This window comes from Cyprinodon tularosa, unplaced genomic scaffold, assembly GCF_016077235.1.
Source record: "Cyprinodon tularosa strain WSP-4 unplaced genomic scaffold, ASM1607723v1 ctg490, whole genome shotgun sequence".
Taxonomy (NCBI): Eukaryota; Metazoa; Chordata; class Actinopteri; order Cyprinodontiformes; family Cyprinodontidae; genus Cyprinodon; species Cyprinodon tularosa.
Window position 1 is genome coordinate 240,813 of NW_024039219.1, and position 18,513 is coordinate 259,325.

Below are 18,513 nucleotides of genomic sequence, written 5' to 3' on the forward strand. Positions count from 1 at the left end.
GAGCCACATCTCTATCTCATCGCACCCAGTGATGTAGTTCTATTTCGGCTCCAAAGTATGGAAGAAAAACAGTGTCCTTGGAATTTTTTTGTACACCAAGATTTTTTCGCACTGAATTTTTTTACACTTTGAAATAAAGGTAAAAAAAAAAAAAATTCCTTCCTTTTTTTTTTTTTTTTTTTTTTATGCAAGCATGTTACTCCTTGTCAGTATAAGTCAAATTCATCAATACATGGTGTCCAAAAATCCTCTGAAGGCTGTTGTACCTTTTTCTGACCCAGCTTTTCCTTCCAACTATCTCTTTATGAATATGTTTGTATACATTAGTCTATGAACAACCAACTTTTTTAGTGATAACCTTTTGTGTTGATTATTTCTTTACAAGCCGAAGTAGTCAGGGTATAACACCTCCTGTCTCATTGGATATTGAACGACCTTACTGTCTGCTTGCAGTAAGTAAGGACAAATTCCTTACACTGAATTTTTATCTGGTGAAAAGTCAGCTGCAAAAAACTGCAAATGTGTTGACCTTTTGGTGAGCTCAAGCCAAAGTGATCTACACTGCGCTCGAGCAGCTGCTAGCTAATGAAATTAGCTCATTAGGTCAGAAGAAGAAAAAGAAGTTTCCCGTTGGCCGCTTCTTCTGGATCAAACCAAGAGCCTTGGCAGATCTTAGCTGTGATTGGCTCAGTTATTTCACCCACTATGAAAAACTAATGGCTGTCTATAGGGCTTGGGCGTCATGACATAATTACTTTGTGTGGCCGCCATCTTGAAGGCCTCTTTTACCGCTGCTCAGACTACTGCCTATGACTACCACATACTGTACTCCCTCTCAGCCGTGTTTTAATTTGATTAATTTCACCTTAACTTGGTTTCAACCATGGTAAACCGTTGCTGTATTGTGGGCTGTAACAGCGCAACACATGATCGCCATGGAAACATAGAAAATGGGTTAACTTTCCACCGCTTTCCTGCCTGGAGGCGTAACCATGGAGACCAAGCGTCAGAGATAAAGAGTCGTCGGCTAGCTTGGATCGCGGCTGTAAGACGACCGAACATAACTTTCCACAGTATCCTGATGTCATTGAGAGTGTGTTCCCTGCATTTTCATTCTGGTAAGTTAAAGATGCACGGTTTTATTTTATAGCCTACTTTGTTTCTTTCCTTCAAAGTTGTGATCTTTTACGGGAAAATAATAAAAACGGCAGCGGGAAAAGGCTCAAATACGTGAGAAACCCGGAGGGTTGGCAGTTAACGTTACTAACTACACCTTTGAAACACATAGCAGCTATTTAAAAGTACATTACATGCGTGAGTGGTTGTTAGCACTAGCGGTTAGCAGTTGCTAAACTAGCAGGTTCCAGAGCCCGTCTGATCACAGCTTACCTTCGTACGGATTACTGTGTTCCCACTGTTTGCTGGCTTTATGATCTGCAGCTCCTGAACCCATCCATTCATGAACTGCACATGAGACTCCAAGGACTCGTAGCTTCGGAACTGTTTTGAAGTATAGGCGCTCACTCATCGGTGCTCCACTCATTGTTTGGAACTTTATATGGATCCAAATTATTAATAATGCTGATTTTGTCAACATACCGGTCCTTGGCTTCTCAATTTAATGTGTCCCGGTAAATTCCAGATGCTTTTCGGGATTTTAACATCTTTTTTCTCTCTACTTCTACGTCTCTTCGTTCAACAACAACTTTGTTTCAGAGCTATGTTGACGTTCGCGTAGCCCTCAACATGGCCGCAACGTCCCACAATGCAACGCGGATCCCAAGCCCTATTAGTAGCTACCTGACGTTTTTTAATCATATCTAATTAACAAGAAAATCTCCTCATTCAGACGGGAACAAAGCCACGCCCACCTGTTGTGTCACATGACCAAATGAGCTGATTTCATTGGCTGGAAGCTGCTCGACTGCTTCGAGTCTAGATTGCTTTGGCTTGAGTTCACCAAAAGGTCAACACATTTGCAGTAAATTTAGCAGGCGAATGTTTTGCAGGAATTTTAAGGAATTCAATGTGTAAAAAAAATTCAGTTTTTAAAATTCGGTAGAGATGGCAAAAGTACTCACTTTCCGTACTTGAGTAAAAGTACAGATACTTGTTTAAAAAAATACTCTGGTAAAAGTGGAAGTACTGATTAAAATTCTTTACTCAAGTAAAAGTAACAAAGTACAGGCTTGTAAATTTACTTAAAGTATAAAAGTAAAAGTAGAAACCACTTTTTTCATGCCGTTGCCTACATTTTAAATGGATGTCTGCCAATAGGACTAGATCTCCGTTGTGTTCATTTTCAATCATCTCGTCGTCCATACTACTATGCTAACGCCACCGCCACCAAGCTGCAATGATTTGCCGCCAATGAATCCCGCCGAATCTGTCGATTCATCTTGTAGTGGTGCGGCAAATGCAACGTAGATTCCCATCCAATTAGATTGAATTTGGTATTGATGACGTGAAAAATAATAACGGTAACTCCATTGAAATGATTCAAAACTAAAGTAATGAGCCAATTTTTTTAAAATGTAAGGAGTAGAAAGTACAGATATTTGTGTAAAAATGTAAGGAGTAGAAGTAAAAAGTCGCCATAAAAATAAGTAGTAAAGTAAAGTAAAAATATCAGAAAAATCTACTTGAGTACAGTGACGAAGTATTTGTACTTCGTTACTTCCCATCTCTGAAATTCGGTGCTAAAAAAAAAAAAATCAGTGTTTAAATGAAGTGCAGACTCCAATGACACTGTTTGTCTTCCATACCAAAGGGACCATCTAAACACTATCAGGTCGGATGCTTGGTGTAGATAACCTTTTTTATCAGGAGGAAACGGTTCCTGGTCTCTTCTGTAGAAGCATCTAAAACCACTGCGCTCCTTTGATCAGAGAACCAGAGCCGGATCTCCCAATAAGGATCTGTTTGCAGAAACAGCATTAATTATGACCAACGATTCGACGGCTGTTTGTTTCTCACAGAATGATTAAACTGAACTCATGCAGGATTTCTGTTACTCCAACACATCTGCTGGGAGATTATTTCGCTATAGATCATCGGTCTGCTGTCAGTGGTTCGCTGCCTGAAGTTGATTGGAAATGAAGGCAGGATAAACTACTCAGAACTCCAAACTGTGATTGAATGTGAACAAATGTCTGTTTTAAGCAGCAACAGAAGAAGAAGCCCTCATGGCCTTATGTTTGTGGACATTATTAGAATAAAAGCATCAATCTCCAGTGTGAAGAAGATCCTGCTTCAGAAGGTGAATGTTCTCCTGTCCTTTTATAAAGGATGTTTTCTGTGTTTAACACAGCAAAGTTTATACTCTGTTCTTTTATCACATCTGTCTAAGATTTATTTTTTAATCATAATTAGAAGTAACAGAGGTTCATGTTGTTTTCTATTGTCTCTGTTTAAAGCTGGGCTGATTTTTGGATTCTGTCACACATCATGCTGTTATTTTAAAGACTGTTTAACTTTAAACTGGAAATGTGAGATACCAGATGCTGATTATAGAAAATAAAAAGGTTAATTTTCACTTTAGCTGGATTGAGATGTGAGTCGAACCACTGAACTGTCGACCTGTAGAGCACATCCAGCTGACTTCCACTGCTGCCTTCAGTTTTCATGTTTACTTTGTTTTTTTCACAAATAAACGCCATACCACTCACTGTCATGGGAGCCATGTCTCTTTGTCAGGATTGATTTGAAAAATAACTTGATACAATGTTTAATTTATGGAGGATAAAAAGTGCCAAAATAAAATAAATAAATACAGCAGTAAATAAATCATTAAATGTGTCAATAATTAATTAATTGTGGAGTTAAATAAATAAATGTGTCATTCATTAATTAAAACCACGTCACTAATATAAAGTGCCACAATTAAATAAATAAATACAGCGATAAACAATTAAATGTGTAATTCATTAAATAAATAAGGAACTAAATATATGAATGTGTCATTAATTTAATAAAATACGTCTTCATTTTATTAAAAAAATATTTATAATTATTTCAGTGTGCATTTAATTATTTCATGGTCCTGTGTCGCAGTGCATCGAAACCATTAAAAGAATCTGTCAAACTCACCCATCAAAGTTAGGGGGCGGTTATCTAACACCTGATTGGTCACCCTGCACATTAAGGCGAAGCAAATCGATTACAGAGACTCGATTCGTGTTAACCCCGCCCCCTAACTTTGATGGGTGAGTTTGACAGATTCTTTTAATGGTTTCGATGCACTGCGACACAGGACCATGAAATAATTATATACACTCACCGGCCACTTTATTAGGTACACCTATCCAACTGCTCGTTAACACTTAATTTCTAAGCAGCCAATCACATGGCGGCAACTCAGTGCATTTAGGCATGTAGACATGGTCAAGACAATCTCCTGCAGCTCAAAGCGAGCATCAGTATGGGGAAGAAAGGTGATTTGAGTGACTTTGAACGTGGCATGATTGTTGGTGCCAGAAGGGCTGGTCTGAGTATTTCAGAAACTGCTGATCTACTGGGATTTTCACGCACAACCATCTCTAGGGTTTACAGAGAATGGTCCGAAAAAGAAAAAACATCCAGTGAGCGGCAGTTCTGTGGGCGGAAATGCCTTGTTGATGCCAGAGGTCAGAGGAGAATGGCCAGACTGGTTGGAGCTGATAGAAGGGCAACAGTGACTCAAATAACCACCCGTTACAACCAAGGTGGGCAGAAGAGCATCTCTGAACGCACAGTACGTGGAACTTTGAGGCAGATGGGCTACAGCAGCAGAAGACCACACCGGGTGCCACTCCTTTCAGCTAAGAACAGGAAACTGAGGCTACAATTTGCACAAGCTCATGGAAATTGGACAATAGAAGATTGGAAAAACGTTGCCTGGTCTGATGAGTCTCGATTTCTGCTGCGACATTCGGATGGTAGGGTCAGAATTTGGCGTCTACAACATGAAAGCATGGATCCATCCTGCCTTGTATCAACGGTTCAGGCTGGTGGTGGTGGTGTCATGGTGTGGGGAATATTTTCTTGGCACTCTTTGGGCCCCTTGGTACCAATTGAGCATCGTTGCAACGCCACAGCCTACCTGGTTATTGTTGCTGACCATGTCCATCCCTTTATGACCACAATGTACCCAACTTCTGATGGCTACTTTCAGCAGGATAATGCGCCATGTCATAAAGCTGGAATCATCTCAGACTGGTTTCTTGAACATGACAATGAGTTCACTGTACTCAAATGGCCTCCACAGTCACCAGATCTCAATCCAATAGAGCATCTTTGGGATGTGGTGGAACGGGAGATTCGCATCATGGATGTGCAGCCGACAAATCTGCGGCAACTGTGCGATGCCATCATGTCAATATGGACCAAACTCCCTGAGGAATTTGGAGGGAAACATCCCTGTTCTTTACTCCTGTTCATGCATAGCTATCAAAATTCAGCGCTAATGTTTCCTGCCGTGGTCTGAGCGCCAAAGACGTTTCTCCTAATTGTCTTTTCTCTTCGTGTGAGTTTTTCAGATTGAAATAGAAATTACTCAACAGAGAAAATCAGCTGTAAAGTGGAACCTAAAATATGAACTGAAGTAGGCAGGGGCGGATTTAGAACATTTGGGGCCCAAGGCAAAGACAGGCAGGGGGCCCTCTGAATTGAGAAGGCAACACATAAACCCATCCTACAGATAGAGAAATGTGAATAGAATAGACATCCATTATCTGTTCTAGGTTTTGTCCTCACCTTCTCCAGAAGCACCATAGAGAGCGTTCTGAGCAGCTGTCTCACTGTGGTCTCACTGGAGAGGATCATGGGGGCTCCTCTTCCCTCCATTAAAGACATTTCATCCCAGCGCTGCGTGTCCCGAGCCCGTGATATCATCAATGACCCCTCACCCCCCCACCATGGACTGTTCTCCCTGCTGCCCTCTGGGAAGAGGCTTCACAGCATTCAATGCAGGACCAGCAGGTTCTGCAGCAGCTTCTTCCCCACCGCCATCACACTGCTGAATGTTTTGTAGAATGGGTTACAAAAAAAAAAATCCTGAATGTTAGAACTGTAACTAAACAGTCATAAGTTTACGTTACTGTTTTTCATCACTGCTGCCTACCTTATCAAGGCTGTACTTAAAAAAAAATGAGGTTGTCTAGACAGCTGCTCCTAACAAAATTTCTGTTTACACGCCTGTACAAAATAAAATCTAAGTGTAAAGTCCACTATATAGTCCCCGCTCTATATAGTGATTTAGGGGTTAGAGCAGATGTTCAGTCTGGAATTTAGCAGCAGGTGCAATGGTGAACTACTGGTGGAGGAAACACTGGCATTCAAATTTAAGTTCCTCTGCTTTGCTGCATCTTTGTCACCGATAGAAAATCGAAGTTAGGGGGAAAAAAAGGCGCCTTCCACAGCCGAGGGAGACTTCACTGGGAGCGACACTTGATAGTTAAGGGTTATTGGTTAGGGAGCGGTTTCAGCAGACGGGCCGTTTGGCCTGACGAGTTTTAAAAGAGGAAATGAGGAGAAAATGGAACGTTGAAATAAAATAAACTTGTGTATGCAATTCAACATTTCCAGATTTTCTCTCTCAAATTGTCAATTATATATTTTTAAACAATTTCCTTTAACTTTAAAAAGTTTCCCATTAGACCCAAAAAATAGGGATGCACGATATAATCGGCCCCCTATCGGTATCGGCCTTAAAGCTGAATATCGGACATCGGCCACCCCACCGATATTTAACCCGATATTTGATCAGCTTCTGAGTTTCTAAAGTCTAAAAAAAAATAAAAAATACTACTTCTTCCTAAAAAACTTTTTTTAAAGACTTAAAAAATATTGATCCATTAAAATATCCCAATATCTTCATATGCTGATATATTGCCATTTAAAAACACCATATCAATCTCTTTTACTAATGAAATATTGCTATATGTCATCGTTATGCTACGAAATCCCCCGAAAATTCACAAAATGTTGCCATATTTTTATATGTTGATATATTGACGCGGTATCGATCTATTTTACTAACAAAATCTCACAAGAATTTGCAAAATATCACGAGAGTTTGTAACAGAACGATGAAATTTCACCAGATTTTGAAAGTAAAATAGATCGATACCGCGTTTTTAAAAATCTATTTGATATCAGCATATGAAAATATATTTGAGTATATTATTTTTCAAAGTGTCAGAAATGGATAACAAAACTGCTATTTTCAATGACTACTTATTTTTGTCCAGCTTTAACATCGGTATCGATATCGGTTATCGGCTACATGAGTTTTAAAATATCGGCATATCGGATATCGGCCAAAATCCCAATATCTTGCATCCCTACAAAAAAATGTGTATAAATATATATATATATATTTCTATACATTTATATAAAAGGAAAATAAAATCAGAAAAAAATTATCTCAAAAAATATCTATTTCATATTCTGCAAACTAATAACTTTCAAAGCCGTTTTTATTGAGAAGAATTTGTAAGTGTTCAAACTTGAAATGAGTTTCCTTCAAATTCCCTTCTTTGAAACGTGTTCTTGGCATTCCATAATGTTGGACCAACTTTCTCTCCATACGTACACTCTTATTAAGTCGTCTATCAGACATGAATGTTTCTAGAAACTAAATTATTTTACTGTTTAACTGTGAGGCTGCAGTGGAAGACAGAAACACAGAGATGGGGTGGACTTGAACACATTTATTAGTCTGTGAGGACGGGCCCCGTCCTGTCGGCCCCTAACCGTCCCCTGCTTCTTGTTCTTGTGCTCGTAAGAAGCTGGCTTTTTTCTGGGCGACGCGGTTCTTCCTCTGTGCCAGCGACAACTTGGCGCGGTTCCACCTGCACCAGAAAAACAAAACAAGCCGACTGATGAAGGTTCGCTCCATCGGCTGAGCGGCTGCTCTGATTGGACGCGGTTAACCCACCTCTTCTTTGTGACGTCTCTTTTGGGTTTCTTTTCAAGTACGGGATTCGCTCTGATGGCGGCGTGTGCTTTCTTATACATTTCTTCTACCTGAAACCAAAAAGAAGGGAAACGTTTAAACGGCGGCGTTCAGAACGGCGAGCTGTGCTTCTAAAACCACGGTGAACATCAGCCAACGATGCAGGACGCTGGATTTCACGGAGCGAGCGACGGACGGCGTCCTACCGTGTCTGGTGCCACTCCGTTCTTGATGAAGCGAGAGAACTGCTTCTTGTAGGCCTCCTCGTCCTCCTCCATCAGGTAGGACATGTAGTTGGCCACGTTCATGCCCATGATGTGCCTTCGGTGCACCTCGGCGTTGAACTCCTTGCTCTCCAAGTCGTAACCAGGGAAACGCTTCAAGCTGCAGGTAAAAACAGGCAAAGTCAGGAAGGTGGATCCTCCTCCTCCTCCCAATGAAAGATCAAACAATAAACACACAGAAACTAATCTGCATCCATCTGATCAGAATCCCGATAAGCGAACCTGGAACAAACCAGCTCTATTTCCATGTTGTTTTTCTTCCAGGATGGAATCAGTCATGATGATGCAGCAAAGCATTATGGGTATTTAACTGAAGCAGAACAACACTTTGGTCCAATGGTTAGGAAAGTAAATTGAGGCCGTTTCTCAATTCATTAGAACGCGAGTACGGACTCGTGTTCTCGCCAAGTCTGTTCTTGAATAGAACACAGGAAAGTCTGGACTCTGGGAGAACGCGGAATAAATCTGGGTCAACTGGAACTGATGTACTGATGACATCATCGCACGCTCAGGTCGTCTGGAGCTGCATTTCTCCTGTTATTAAAAGTCTCTAGATAATAATATATTCTTATTTCTTTCATTTAGTGGAGGAATAATAATGAACACAGTCAGATAAACACAAATCAAATGAACATTTTTCCAAATAAGACAAAAAATGTGAAGAAAAACATTAAATCTCATATCAAAAACTAGAATATATTTTAAAAAATTTGAAAAATATTAAAGAAAAGTAAAAAAAAAAAGTATGTTCTATGACATGAATTTTCCTTTAATTTAAAAATAGCATAAAGTATAAAAAACACTGAACTTTAAAATATGCATGAATTTTTTTTAATGATTTTTCAAATTCCTCTTTAAATTGCATTTTTCTTCTAAATTTGCATGCTTACAATCTCGTAAACATGCATGTTTATTTTCTTGTAAATTTGCGTTTTAGTCTTATAAATTTTCTACCCATTTCCTTCTAAATACGGGAGTTTTTATAATCTCGGAAAATGTCAGTTTATTCTCGTAAATATGCAACTTTACTTATTTGGATCTTTAAAAAAGTTAGAATGAGAGCTTTTCTCAACTGAATAAAGACATTATAGATAAAAAAAAAAAAAAAAAAAGAGCTAAAAACAGCCTGAAGCCGTCAAAGAATATGGAGTGAATTTGATTCCATTAATGTTGTGATGAACATGTTTTGTAAATAGAAATTTTAAAACAAATACATAAATATACAAATAAACAAAATGAGTCATCTGCTACGTACCCAAGGCTTGCAAATGGTTACATGTCTTATTATATATATATATATATATATATATATATATATATATGTGTGTGTGTGTCAAAGTTTTAAATTAGAAAAACATTTTTAAATATTAATGTTCTATTACATCTGATAAAAAAACATAAATTCTAAAAAATAGCAAAGTGTAGAAACGCTGGCTTAACTTTATTATACGCATGAATTATTTTTAAAGGATTTTCAAATTTCCTTTAACCCTTTATAATCTAAATTTCCAGCCAACAGTATTATTGGAATCCAGGACAAGAACTTATTACATTTGTAACAATAAATAATATGAATATTTTGATGGCAAAATATTAATGTCAATGCAAAAACAAGAAACGCAAACTCGCCCGAATATATTAAGAAAATAATCAAAGTGCTTCTATAAGTGAGAGAAACATTTTTATTTTTTGGTCCAACATAACCTTAGAGGCATTAATGCTGATACTGGCAATTAGATTTTTTAGTTTATAAACTTAAATATAAACTTTTTAACTTTACTTTGTAACTTTTCAGTTTGCTTATTACCTTTTTTTTCTTCCCCAACTTAATCTCCAGTAGGTAATATGTCATTGAGGGACTCTTCTAATTGGTCAAAAGCCAAAATAAGATGTGCAGCCATGTAGCAGCATTTTTGCTGAATGGCTGGATATAGATCTTGTGCGTCTAGACCTCACTGAGGGACGGTGGGGGGGTTTGGTCCATTTGTAAGGGTTACGCTAACCTACCCTATAAAGGGTTAAATTGCATTTTTCTCTGATTTTCTTTATAGAAACATGTTTTTTGTTTTCAAAAATAAAAAATAATTTTCCGTACTCCCTCTGTTTAAGATCCATTGCTAATGTTTGTTTGATAATAAATGTTTGCTGTTGTATAAACTAAAACTTCTGTGAAAAACGCTCCCAAAGAGACATGCTAGTAAACAGTTAGCGTCCCGCTGTGCGGAGCCCGACCGTGGTGGTGAACGTAGAAGCTTGATTCTGACCTGTGAGGAATGGCCAGCCCTCCGTCCACGGCCCCCTTCAGGGCCCCAAACACCTTGTTTCCTGTGGAGGTCCTGGCCAGCCCTGCATCCAGGTAGCAGGTGAAGGCGCCGGGCTGCCCGTCCACGCTCTCCACGTTAAACTCGTCTCCCGTCACCTCCACCTGACCTTCGTAAATCTGATCCATGCCGAACTTGTGCAGCAGCTATAAAGTGAAAACCAGACGTTTAAACGTTAGGAGTCCGAAGCTTTGCAGGAGGCTGAGTGTGACAGGCTGCAGCCGGTTTACCCTGCGGGCCAGCAGCAGGCCGGTGCAGTAGGCGGCGGCGTAGTTAGTGAGGCCCACGTTGATCCCGTATTTGGGCAGCTCATGGGAGTAAGCGGCGCTCACGATGTGGTCTCCCTCGATCTTTGAGTAGGCGATCTGGAAGGTGGAGAAAAATCATTCAGATCCTCTAGAAACAATAAAACGGGACAAAGTATGGGGAGAAATTGGCTCCAATATTAGTAAAAGAAAAGAAAAAGTTAAAAAAATAAATAAATTTGAAAGTGCTTTTAAAAATAAAATATTTAAATTAAAGAGTTCAACAAATAATTTTTTTGTTTGCCAAATTAGGTTACATTTTATTTTATTTGTTCCCTCCAAATTGTGTTTTTCTTGTGTGGAGACTTGATCTTTATTTTTGGTTGGTTTGTTGCCAACGCGAACACAGAGCAGGCCAGTTTCTATTGGTCCACGCAGAGCATCCTGAAATCTAACTGGTAATCTGTATAACTAACGGTGCCTTCATGTGGCAACGTGATTATGGAAAATACCAAAAACTCTCATGTCTTATTTTCCACTGGGAAGATTCTATGAGTCCAGAATTGAGGTAAACTTTGACCTTCCAACATGGCGGACAGCAGTGAAATGATTCGATGTGGTGAATGCTGCATCGTTAATGCTACATTCAGACCGCAAGCAGCAGAAGAAGCAGAAGCAGCTAGTTTACATGTCAATGATTGACGCGCATCAAGGCGCAGCAAAACGTCCTGCAGCGCGTTTGGAGCAGCTGATGCGCTTCAGAAGCAGCAGCTGCTGGAGTTGGAGAAATTTAACTTTAGCTGCTAGACGCGCCGCATCAACCAATCAGAAGCTGATCTGGGAGCTGGCAGGGAGTCAGACACAGCACTGCTGATGCAGAGCGCTATGACCACTCCTCTGAAACAGTTTATCAACGCCTAAATTAACTTAAAATGGCAGAATATTGTTAGATTTTAAAATCCTGGTGCCTGCAGTTTGGATTAAGTACGTGAAAAACCGGCTTCCAGCAGCAAACAGTAGCGGAAAAGCGCGAAGAGCGCGAACTGATCACAGCAAATTTAGCTGCAATTGTTCCAGACAAAGAAAGGATACGGTTAGCTCCGCCCACCGCGCATCGGACGCACTTTTCTAGCTGTGCATCAGAACCAAAACTGGTACAAGCATCAGAAATGAAGCAGCTCGTGCGTTTTCCCTGCTTTAGGTCTGAGCTTAGCATTCGGGTTCTCTCTTGTCTACACAATGGGTCTTTTGCAGTCACGTGATCTCGACACAATGAGGCGCCATGTTGGGGGGTAACCTGCCTAATCGCAATGAAGTTCATTTGAGTTCAAGTATTGACAGTAAAGCCGCGATGACAGCGCGATGACTTCAGCAACATGGACATCCACAATAAAAACGAGAAGAAGCCTTACAGAGATAAACTCAATAAGGACGGCAGATACCGGTATTTAGCTAAGCTAACCTCAATTAGCAATATAGATCCGTATGAGCTAGCAGCTAAAGCATGGACAGCCGATCCCTCGCTATTTCCACCAACTACAAATATGGACATAATTAGTGCATATACACTTAAAGAATTCAGAAACTACAAATCTCTGGACGCTCATGGACTGTTTACTAATGGTTGGGTGCAACATTTATACTCATTTCAACCAGAAGGATGCACTAACACTGTGGTCACCACAAAGGGAAGATGTTAGTCAAACTTGTACAAGTCTTCACTTCACAGCTTTATCTCAGTGTAAATTATGGTGCATCCGAACCTATCAAGCGGCAAAAAGCTTCCAAAATTATTAAACTCAAAGTACATAAAGCTCTTTTACATGGTAAGTAAAATTAATCTTGTGACCCCTGGAATATTAAGGTTCATAGCAAATATAAAGGTGTTTTTTTTTTTGTTGCTTTTGATAAAAAAAAAAGGTAAATCTCTTCGGGACGCTTTAATAGCAGCTCTAATTTCTTGCACGGTAACCCCCCAATATGGCGCTAATTACCCACAATGCACAGGGCGTGACGTCACGTGCGAAAGACCCATGCTGTCAGACACTTTTTTGTTTTAATATCAGCTTTTAAACGTGCGGTTCTTAAAATGACTGTTAATTCTATCAGATGCTAGCTAGCAGTCTGCCGAGCATAGCGCTGGTTACAGTGTTCTGATTATTTTCTCATTTGATCTGTAGCGTATGGCAGTGAGCTCAGGTGATTAGCAGCTCAGGTAAATCTGTGGATCCAACATGTTACTCTTCTCTTACAACAAAAGAACTTGAACACAACACGCTGCTAGCTTCCACTTTACAAGTGGAAAGGGTCATCGTTAGCAGAGCACATGGAGGCAGAACTAGCCTACCTGCAACTACTATAAAACTAAATCTGAAAAAAAAAATTAAAGAAAAACTATTTTAAAATATTGCAGATGATAAATTACTCTAAGTTTTTCTAAAATTCCCTCATTAAACCCTTTTACTTCAAATTTCCTTTTTGTTTTGCATTCAATAATATAGGAAGACATTTCTCTCCATAGCCGTTAGGGTTAGTGGGTCACCCACCTGGCAGCAGACGTCTCTGTTGGAGAGGCGGACGATCAGTCGGTATTTGGGCGTGTTGTACTTGTTCTTATCCTGAACAACCAGGCGCTTGCGAGCGAAGAAGTCGGTTTTTCCCTCTGATAATTCAACCAAAGGTCAGCGGTGAAACGGTCAGTTAAGAACATCAGCATCAAACCGTCCTGCTCTACCAAGATAACAGTTTTATGTTGGTTTACACTTTTTTTTTTACTCTGCAGGTCAAAGAAATCTGAGAAAAAAATCTGTTGCTTTAAATTTCTGACAAATTGATCGGTACAAAAAAAAAAAAAAAGGCAATCATTTAATTTAACAGCTCAATTAATTAATATGTATTCCAGCCAATCAGAATGCTGGAACAATGATCCCAGCATTTAATAAAAGCTCATTAATTTCAGAAATGTAGAGAACAAATATGAAGAAATGAGTTCGAGGTAGTGATGGGTCCGCTAACAGTGATGCGTCGGAGCATGGAGCCATAGAGCAAAACAATAATGTGCATCATTGCATCATCCTTTTCCTCTCAATTATCACTCAACTTATCTGAATTAAAGTTAATTTCTGATTGACTTTACCGTTTTTACCATACTTATTCTTTTAAAATTATGAGTTAAGATCCTAGTCCACAAGCATCCTTATTCACCCGTAAATTTGCCCATAAATTTTGATATGTTTACATTATATAGATATACTAGAGTGGCTCAGGTTATCCTGAGTTATCTCTATAATTATGCTGCTATAGACTTAAGACTGCTGGAGGACATAGGGACCCCCTTTTTCATCATTCTGCTTCATTCTATCTCTATTCTCCCACTCTGCAGAATCTGTTAGTTCAATCTCTAACGTTCTGCTCTCTCTGCTTTTTCTCATAGTAGCTTCATCTGGTCTGTTCCTGTTTGGCTGTGACTCCATCCTGGAGAGAAATATCAGCTGTGCTGCTGCCATCAACACCTTTGTTTCTAGATGTTGGAGCTTGGCCTGTTTTCCAGTGTAGTCCTGTTTCTCTGACTGTGACTAACTGGATGTGCTCTCTTCATCCTCTGACATGGGAGCTGGCTCGGAGCTCGTCTGCCTGGCTGTGTGTTTCCTGGACGGGGCCGCCTGTGGAGCTGGTTGACAGTTGCCTTTTGTATCTATGCTTCTTTTTCTATGTCTGCTTCTGTCTCCTTGAACCCCAGTGGGCCTCAGCAGATGGCCGCTCACACTGAGCCTGGTTCTGCTGGAGGTTTCTTCCTGTTCAAAGGGAGTTTTTCCTCTCCACTGTCGCTACAAGCATGCTTAGTGTGAGGGATTGCTGAAGAGTCAACGAGTCGATGCAATCAGCTGGTTTTCCTTAGATAGAAAACTTTGAATCAATCTGACTGGATGATCTGGTGAACTGGAAAGTGTCTTGAGATGACATGTGTTGTAAACTGGCGCTATATAAATAAACTGAATAGAATTATTGGCTGGGTCTAAAAATATTAAATATATTTTCAATTTAAACAGATACAAAATAATATATTACCTACAATAACTTTAAATATTGCACTGGATCACCAAATCATTTCAGTTTAGTCTATCAAATAAGCTGCCTGTAGTGTCTTTAAATGTCCAGCAGGTGTCAGTATTCTGTAACACGGAATCAACACAGTTTGGCTTCAAGATGCCTCATAAACCTGTTTATGCTTTTAATGCATCAAATGTAAATAAAGTACCAAGGTTTTCAATACATGCATAAAGTGGGACTCAATGAACAGTTAGCTTAGCACTCCTCCCGCCATCAGTCAATGGATCCATTTACCTCTCCTTCTCCTGAATTTGACTTCATATCTCTTGAAGTAGGCTTTATTTTTCACCACCTTAACGAAACCCTGCAAACATGCAGACAGAGATGGTCTTAGTTTGGGGAATTATGACAATATAGGTGAACATAAAGAGTTTAAAGGATGCTGTTGAGCTTAAACAGAAATAAGAAGGTTCTGGAGGGAAGTTGAGGAGCTGAGCGAAGGTCCAGCAGGCTGCCGTGAGAGCCGCCACGCTGGAACCAAGCGGCTCACCGGGATGAACCAGCAAACATCCGCTGACATCCAGCTCCATCCGCCCCACACAGTACCGGACAGAGTCCTGCGTCATCGCTCAGCTCCCGGCAGACAACTTCTGGTCGATATAAGACAGAAATCATCTTTATATACTCACCATTTTCCCTAAATTCACCCCGTTCCTCAACAGTTCCTGAAGCGCTCTACGGGACGCGGAAGTCTCGCATGCAGCGGTTATCTGGTTCCGCTAAAGAACGGCTGCCACGTTATGCCACAGCGCCACCTGCTGGATGGGATGTAACATTTGCGTTGAGAGCCCTACAGGGGGCGCCAGAACATAGCAGTGAGTCTGATTCACTGATCTCTATTATTCAAGTTGGTAGTACGTGGTCGAAGAGAAGCCACCGGCCGCCATTTTGGTACTCCCTACTTAGACCGGTCTCAATGGCTGATGAAGGTTCTCAGTCATCCAGGTCATAGTCATTCCATAAAAATTCAAAAAATATCCACTGGACTTGGTTTCCAAGATTTGAAGACGTTTCGCCACCTCTTCAGGAAGCTTTCTCAATTCAAATGAGAATATATATATATATATATATATATATATATATATATAATAGGAAGTGGACTGAGGCAGGAATCGGCGCATCAAGGGTTACCACACACAGACAGCTGCTAAATGGTAGCTGCAAGCTAACCTCACTGTGTCTCAGTTTTCCAAAGTCGTCTCAAATCAGAGTAACATTTGCATTTTATTAAAGGAATAGTACACCCAAAACATGATTAGCCTTCATTTTCTACTCACCCCCATGCTGAACAACACTCTGGAGTACTTTTTTGATATCTCAAATGCATCTGGAGATCTGGGAGGCTTCTTGCTGTCTGCTGACATTCAAATAATGGAGGTCTATGGCGCCCGAGGCAGAAAGGTCCATAAAAGTCCACAAAAAACGTGTCAATATTCCTCCATACTGCTTGTCCAATGTATTCCAAGTGTCCTGAGTGGGTAGCATCCAGAATTTACTCGAAACAAAGTCATTTAGAATGTTTTTAGAGCATAAACAGTAGTGTATAGGATTTCCTGAAAGCGCGTTCACGAGTCTACGGAAACCGCGGCAGACCAAACCAGATGAAAGTGCGCATTCAGCTCGGCAAAGAACTCATGCTCTTCCTCAACACTGAAGTCCTCAGACATTTTTCTTTCGTTGTTTCTTTCTTTGCACAGGTAAACAGCACATTTCTTCTTCTACGCTTGCATTATCGGCAGAGCAGACGCTGAATGCGCACTCTCATCTGGTTTGGTCTGCCGGCTTCCGTAGCGTTCCTCCAAGATCACGACAGAATCTTTAGAACTAGGCTTTTGTTTTTGCAAAAAATAATTTACAGCACATCACAGCTATGTCCTCCCATTACAGAACAAAATGAATTAGAAAAGATTAATGTCTCAAATATAACTACTTCTTGGTATAAAATCATCATAAACTAATAAGTTAGGGATGGAGTCACAACAGAAATGATTCATCAGTTTATGTCTCATGTTGCAGGATTAAAGAACACTCAGTGCAGTGGCATCACCAGGGGGTGGCCAGGGGTGACCTTGGCCACCCCACTGGCCATTTTAAATTTTAGTAGCATCAGTTTAGCATTTCATCCCGTTCTGCACAGCTAGCGACGTAACATTGAAAATCAAACAATAAACCAAGATATGAGGAGGTGTATACTGATTTCTACAGGCAGGTTTGCCACTATAATAGATTCAAACCCTGAAATGATGGCTTTCAGTTTCAGTGGCCACCCCAATATTTTTAGTGGCCCCATCTGGGCCCCCAAGAAACAGTTCTGCAGGCCCCACTGCCTCAGTGATAAAAGTTTGTCATATAAATTATTTTTTAAATTTGTAAAAAAAAAAAAATGAAATTTTTGTTAGAGTTTAATTCAGTTTATTTTTTATAGCTCCAATTCACATCATGTCATCTCAGGTCACTTTCCAGTTCACCAGATCATCCAGTCAGATTGATTCAAAGTTTTCTAATGTAAGGAAAACCAGCTGATTGCATCAACTGATTGACTTGAAGGCAATTCCTCACACTAAGCATGCTTGTAGCGACAGTGGAGAGGAAAAACTCCCTTTTAACAGGAAGAAACCTCCAGCAGAACTAGGCTCAATGTGAGCGGCCGTCTGCCAAGGTTTAAAGAAAACTGTGAGTCAGTTTGACTGTATGATCTTGTTGAACCGTCTCTGTAAAGTGACGTGTTATGAATTGACGCTATGTAATTGAACTGAACTGTGCAGTCCTGACCTTTCATTATTAGAATGAACACATTTAGTTTACACGTTGCATGATAGTGGCTAGATATTCTTTTTTACTGCACCCTGACCAGGACGTGAACGGTGCCCTAAACCGAGGGGCAGGTGAGGAGAGGCAGACAAGAGACCAATGCTCACCCTGAAAAAGCTGCAGAGATCCACATATTTGCTGACAAAGGAACCATAAATACATGAATATTCAGAGGAATAAAAAAAAAACTGAAGCCTGATAAACTCCAGTTGATTTCAATCTTACTGGGAAAGGGGCTCATATGTAACTCTGTAACTCTGGGCTTGGAAAGACGTGGAAAAAAAGTCAAATCTACTGTGAAACACGGCGGTGGCAGGATTATGCTGTGGGAAACACTTTCTTTAGCAGGGAAAGGAAAATAGCAATGGAAGGGTTGGAATCACCACTACAATCCCCCATATTAGTTTCTACGTTTGGATATTTATATAAGGAAATACTTTAAGCCATGCACGATTTCTGCACCCAGAATCCAAATGAAATTCAACCAACCTTAACGCTTAACCATGACAAAAAAAAAAAAAAAACTTTCAAGGATTTGTGTTGCTGCTGCAGACACCATAGCGTGCCTGTGACATTTAGAGATGCTAATGCTTCGTCAGTGCGTGTTGTGAAATCGTGCTCCCTCAGTAGAATGATGAGGATGATGATGATGATGATTAGGATCAATGATGAAATCTGTGATGTTTTAAATCCTCTAAAAGGTCAGAATATTTCACGACTGATTCAGCCTGTATGACAGATTTTCAGGCCAAACCAGAAACAAAGACGAAGAGACATTATGGAAAACTAACATTAGAAGGAAGAGA

The 18,513-nt window shown here is 40.1% G+C and overlaps 1 protein-coding gene across 1 annotated transcript; it reads right to left on the minus strand.

Annotated features, from left to right (window-relative positions):
• Nucleotides 1–7,676: 7,676 nt before the first annotated feature.
• rpl5a (ribosomal protein L5a) lies at nt 7,677–15,657 on the minus strand. Its single transcript, XM_038302466.1, has 8 exons — nt 15,526–15,657; nt 15,131–15,200; nt 13,333–13,448; nt 10,772–10,906; nt 10,485–10,687; nt 8,143–8,320; nt 7,919–8,007; nt 7,677–7,832 (listed from the first exon to the last, which is right to left on the minus strand). The coding sequence occupies exons 1-8, from the start codon at nt 15,526–15,528 to the stop codon at nt 7,730–7,732; spliced, it is 897 nt and encodes a 298-aa protein (XP_038158394.1). The 5' UTR covers nt 15,529–15,657; the 3' UTR covers nt 7,677–7,729.
• Nucleotides 15,658–18,513: the final 2,856 nt, after the last annotated feature.

Bases quoted from the DNA above. Each gene is read 5' to 3' on its own strand.
- rpl5a (XM_038302466.1), bottom strand. The intron at 13,449-15,130 runs GTAAATGGATCC...TTGAATTATCAG, and splicing joins CAAATTCAGGAGAAGGAGAG to AGGGAAAAACCGACTTCTTC. The intron at 7,833-7,918 runs GTGGGTTAACCG...TTTCTGGTGCAG, and splicing joins AGAGACGTCACAAAGAAGAG to GTGGAACCGCGCCAAGTTGT.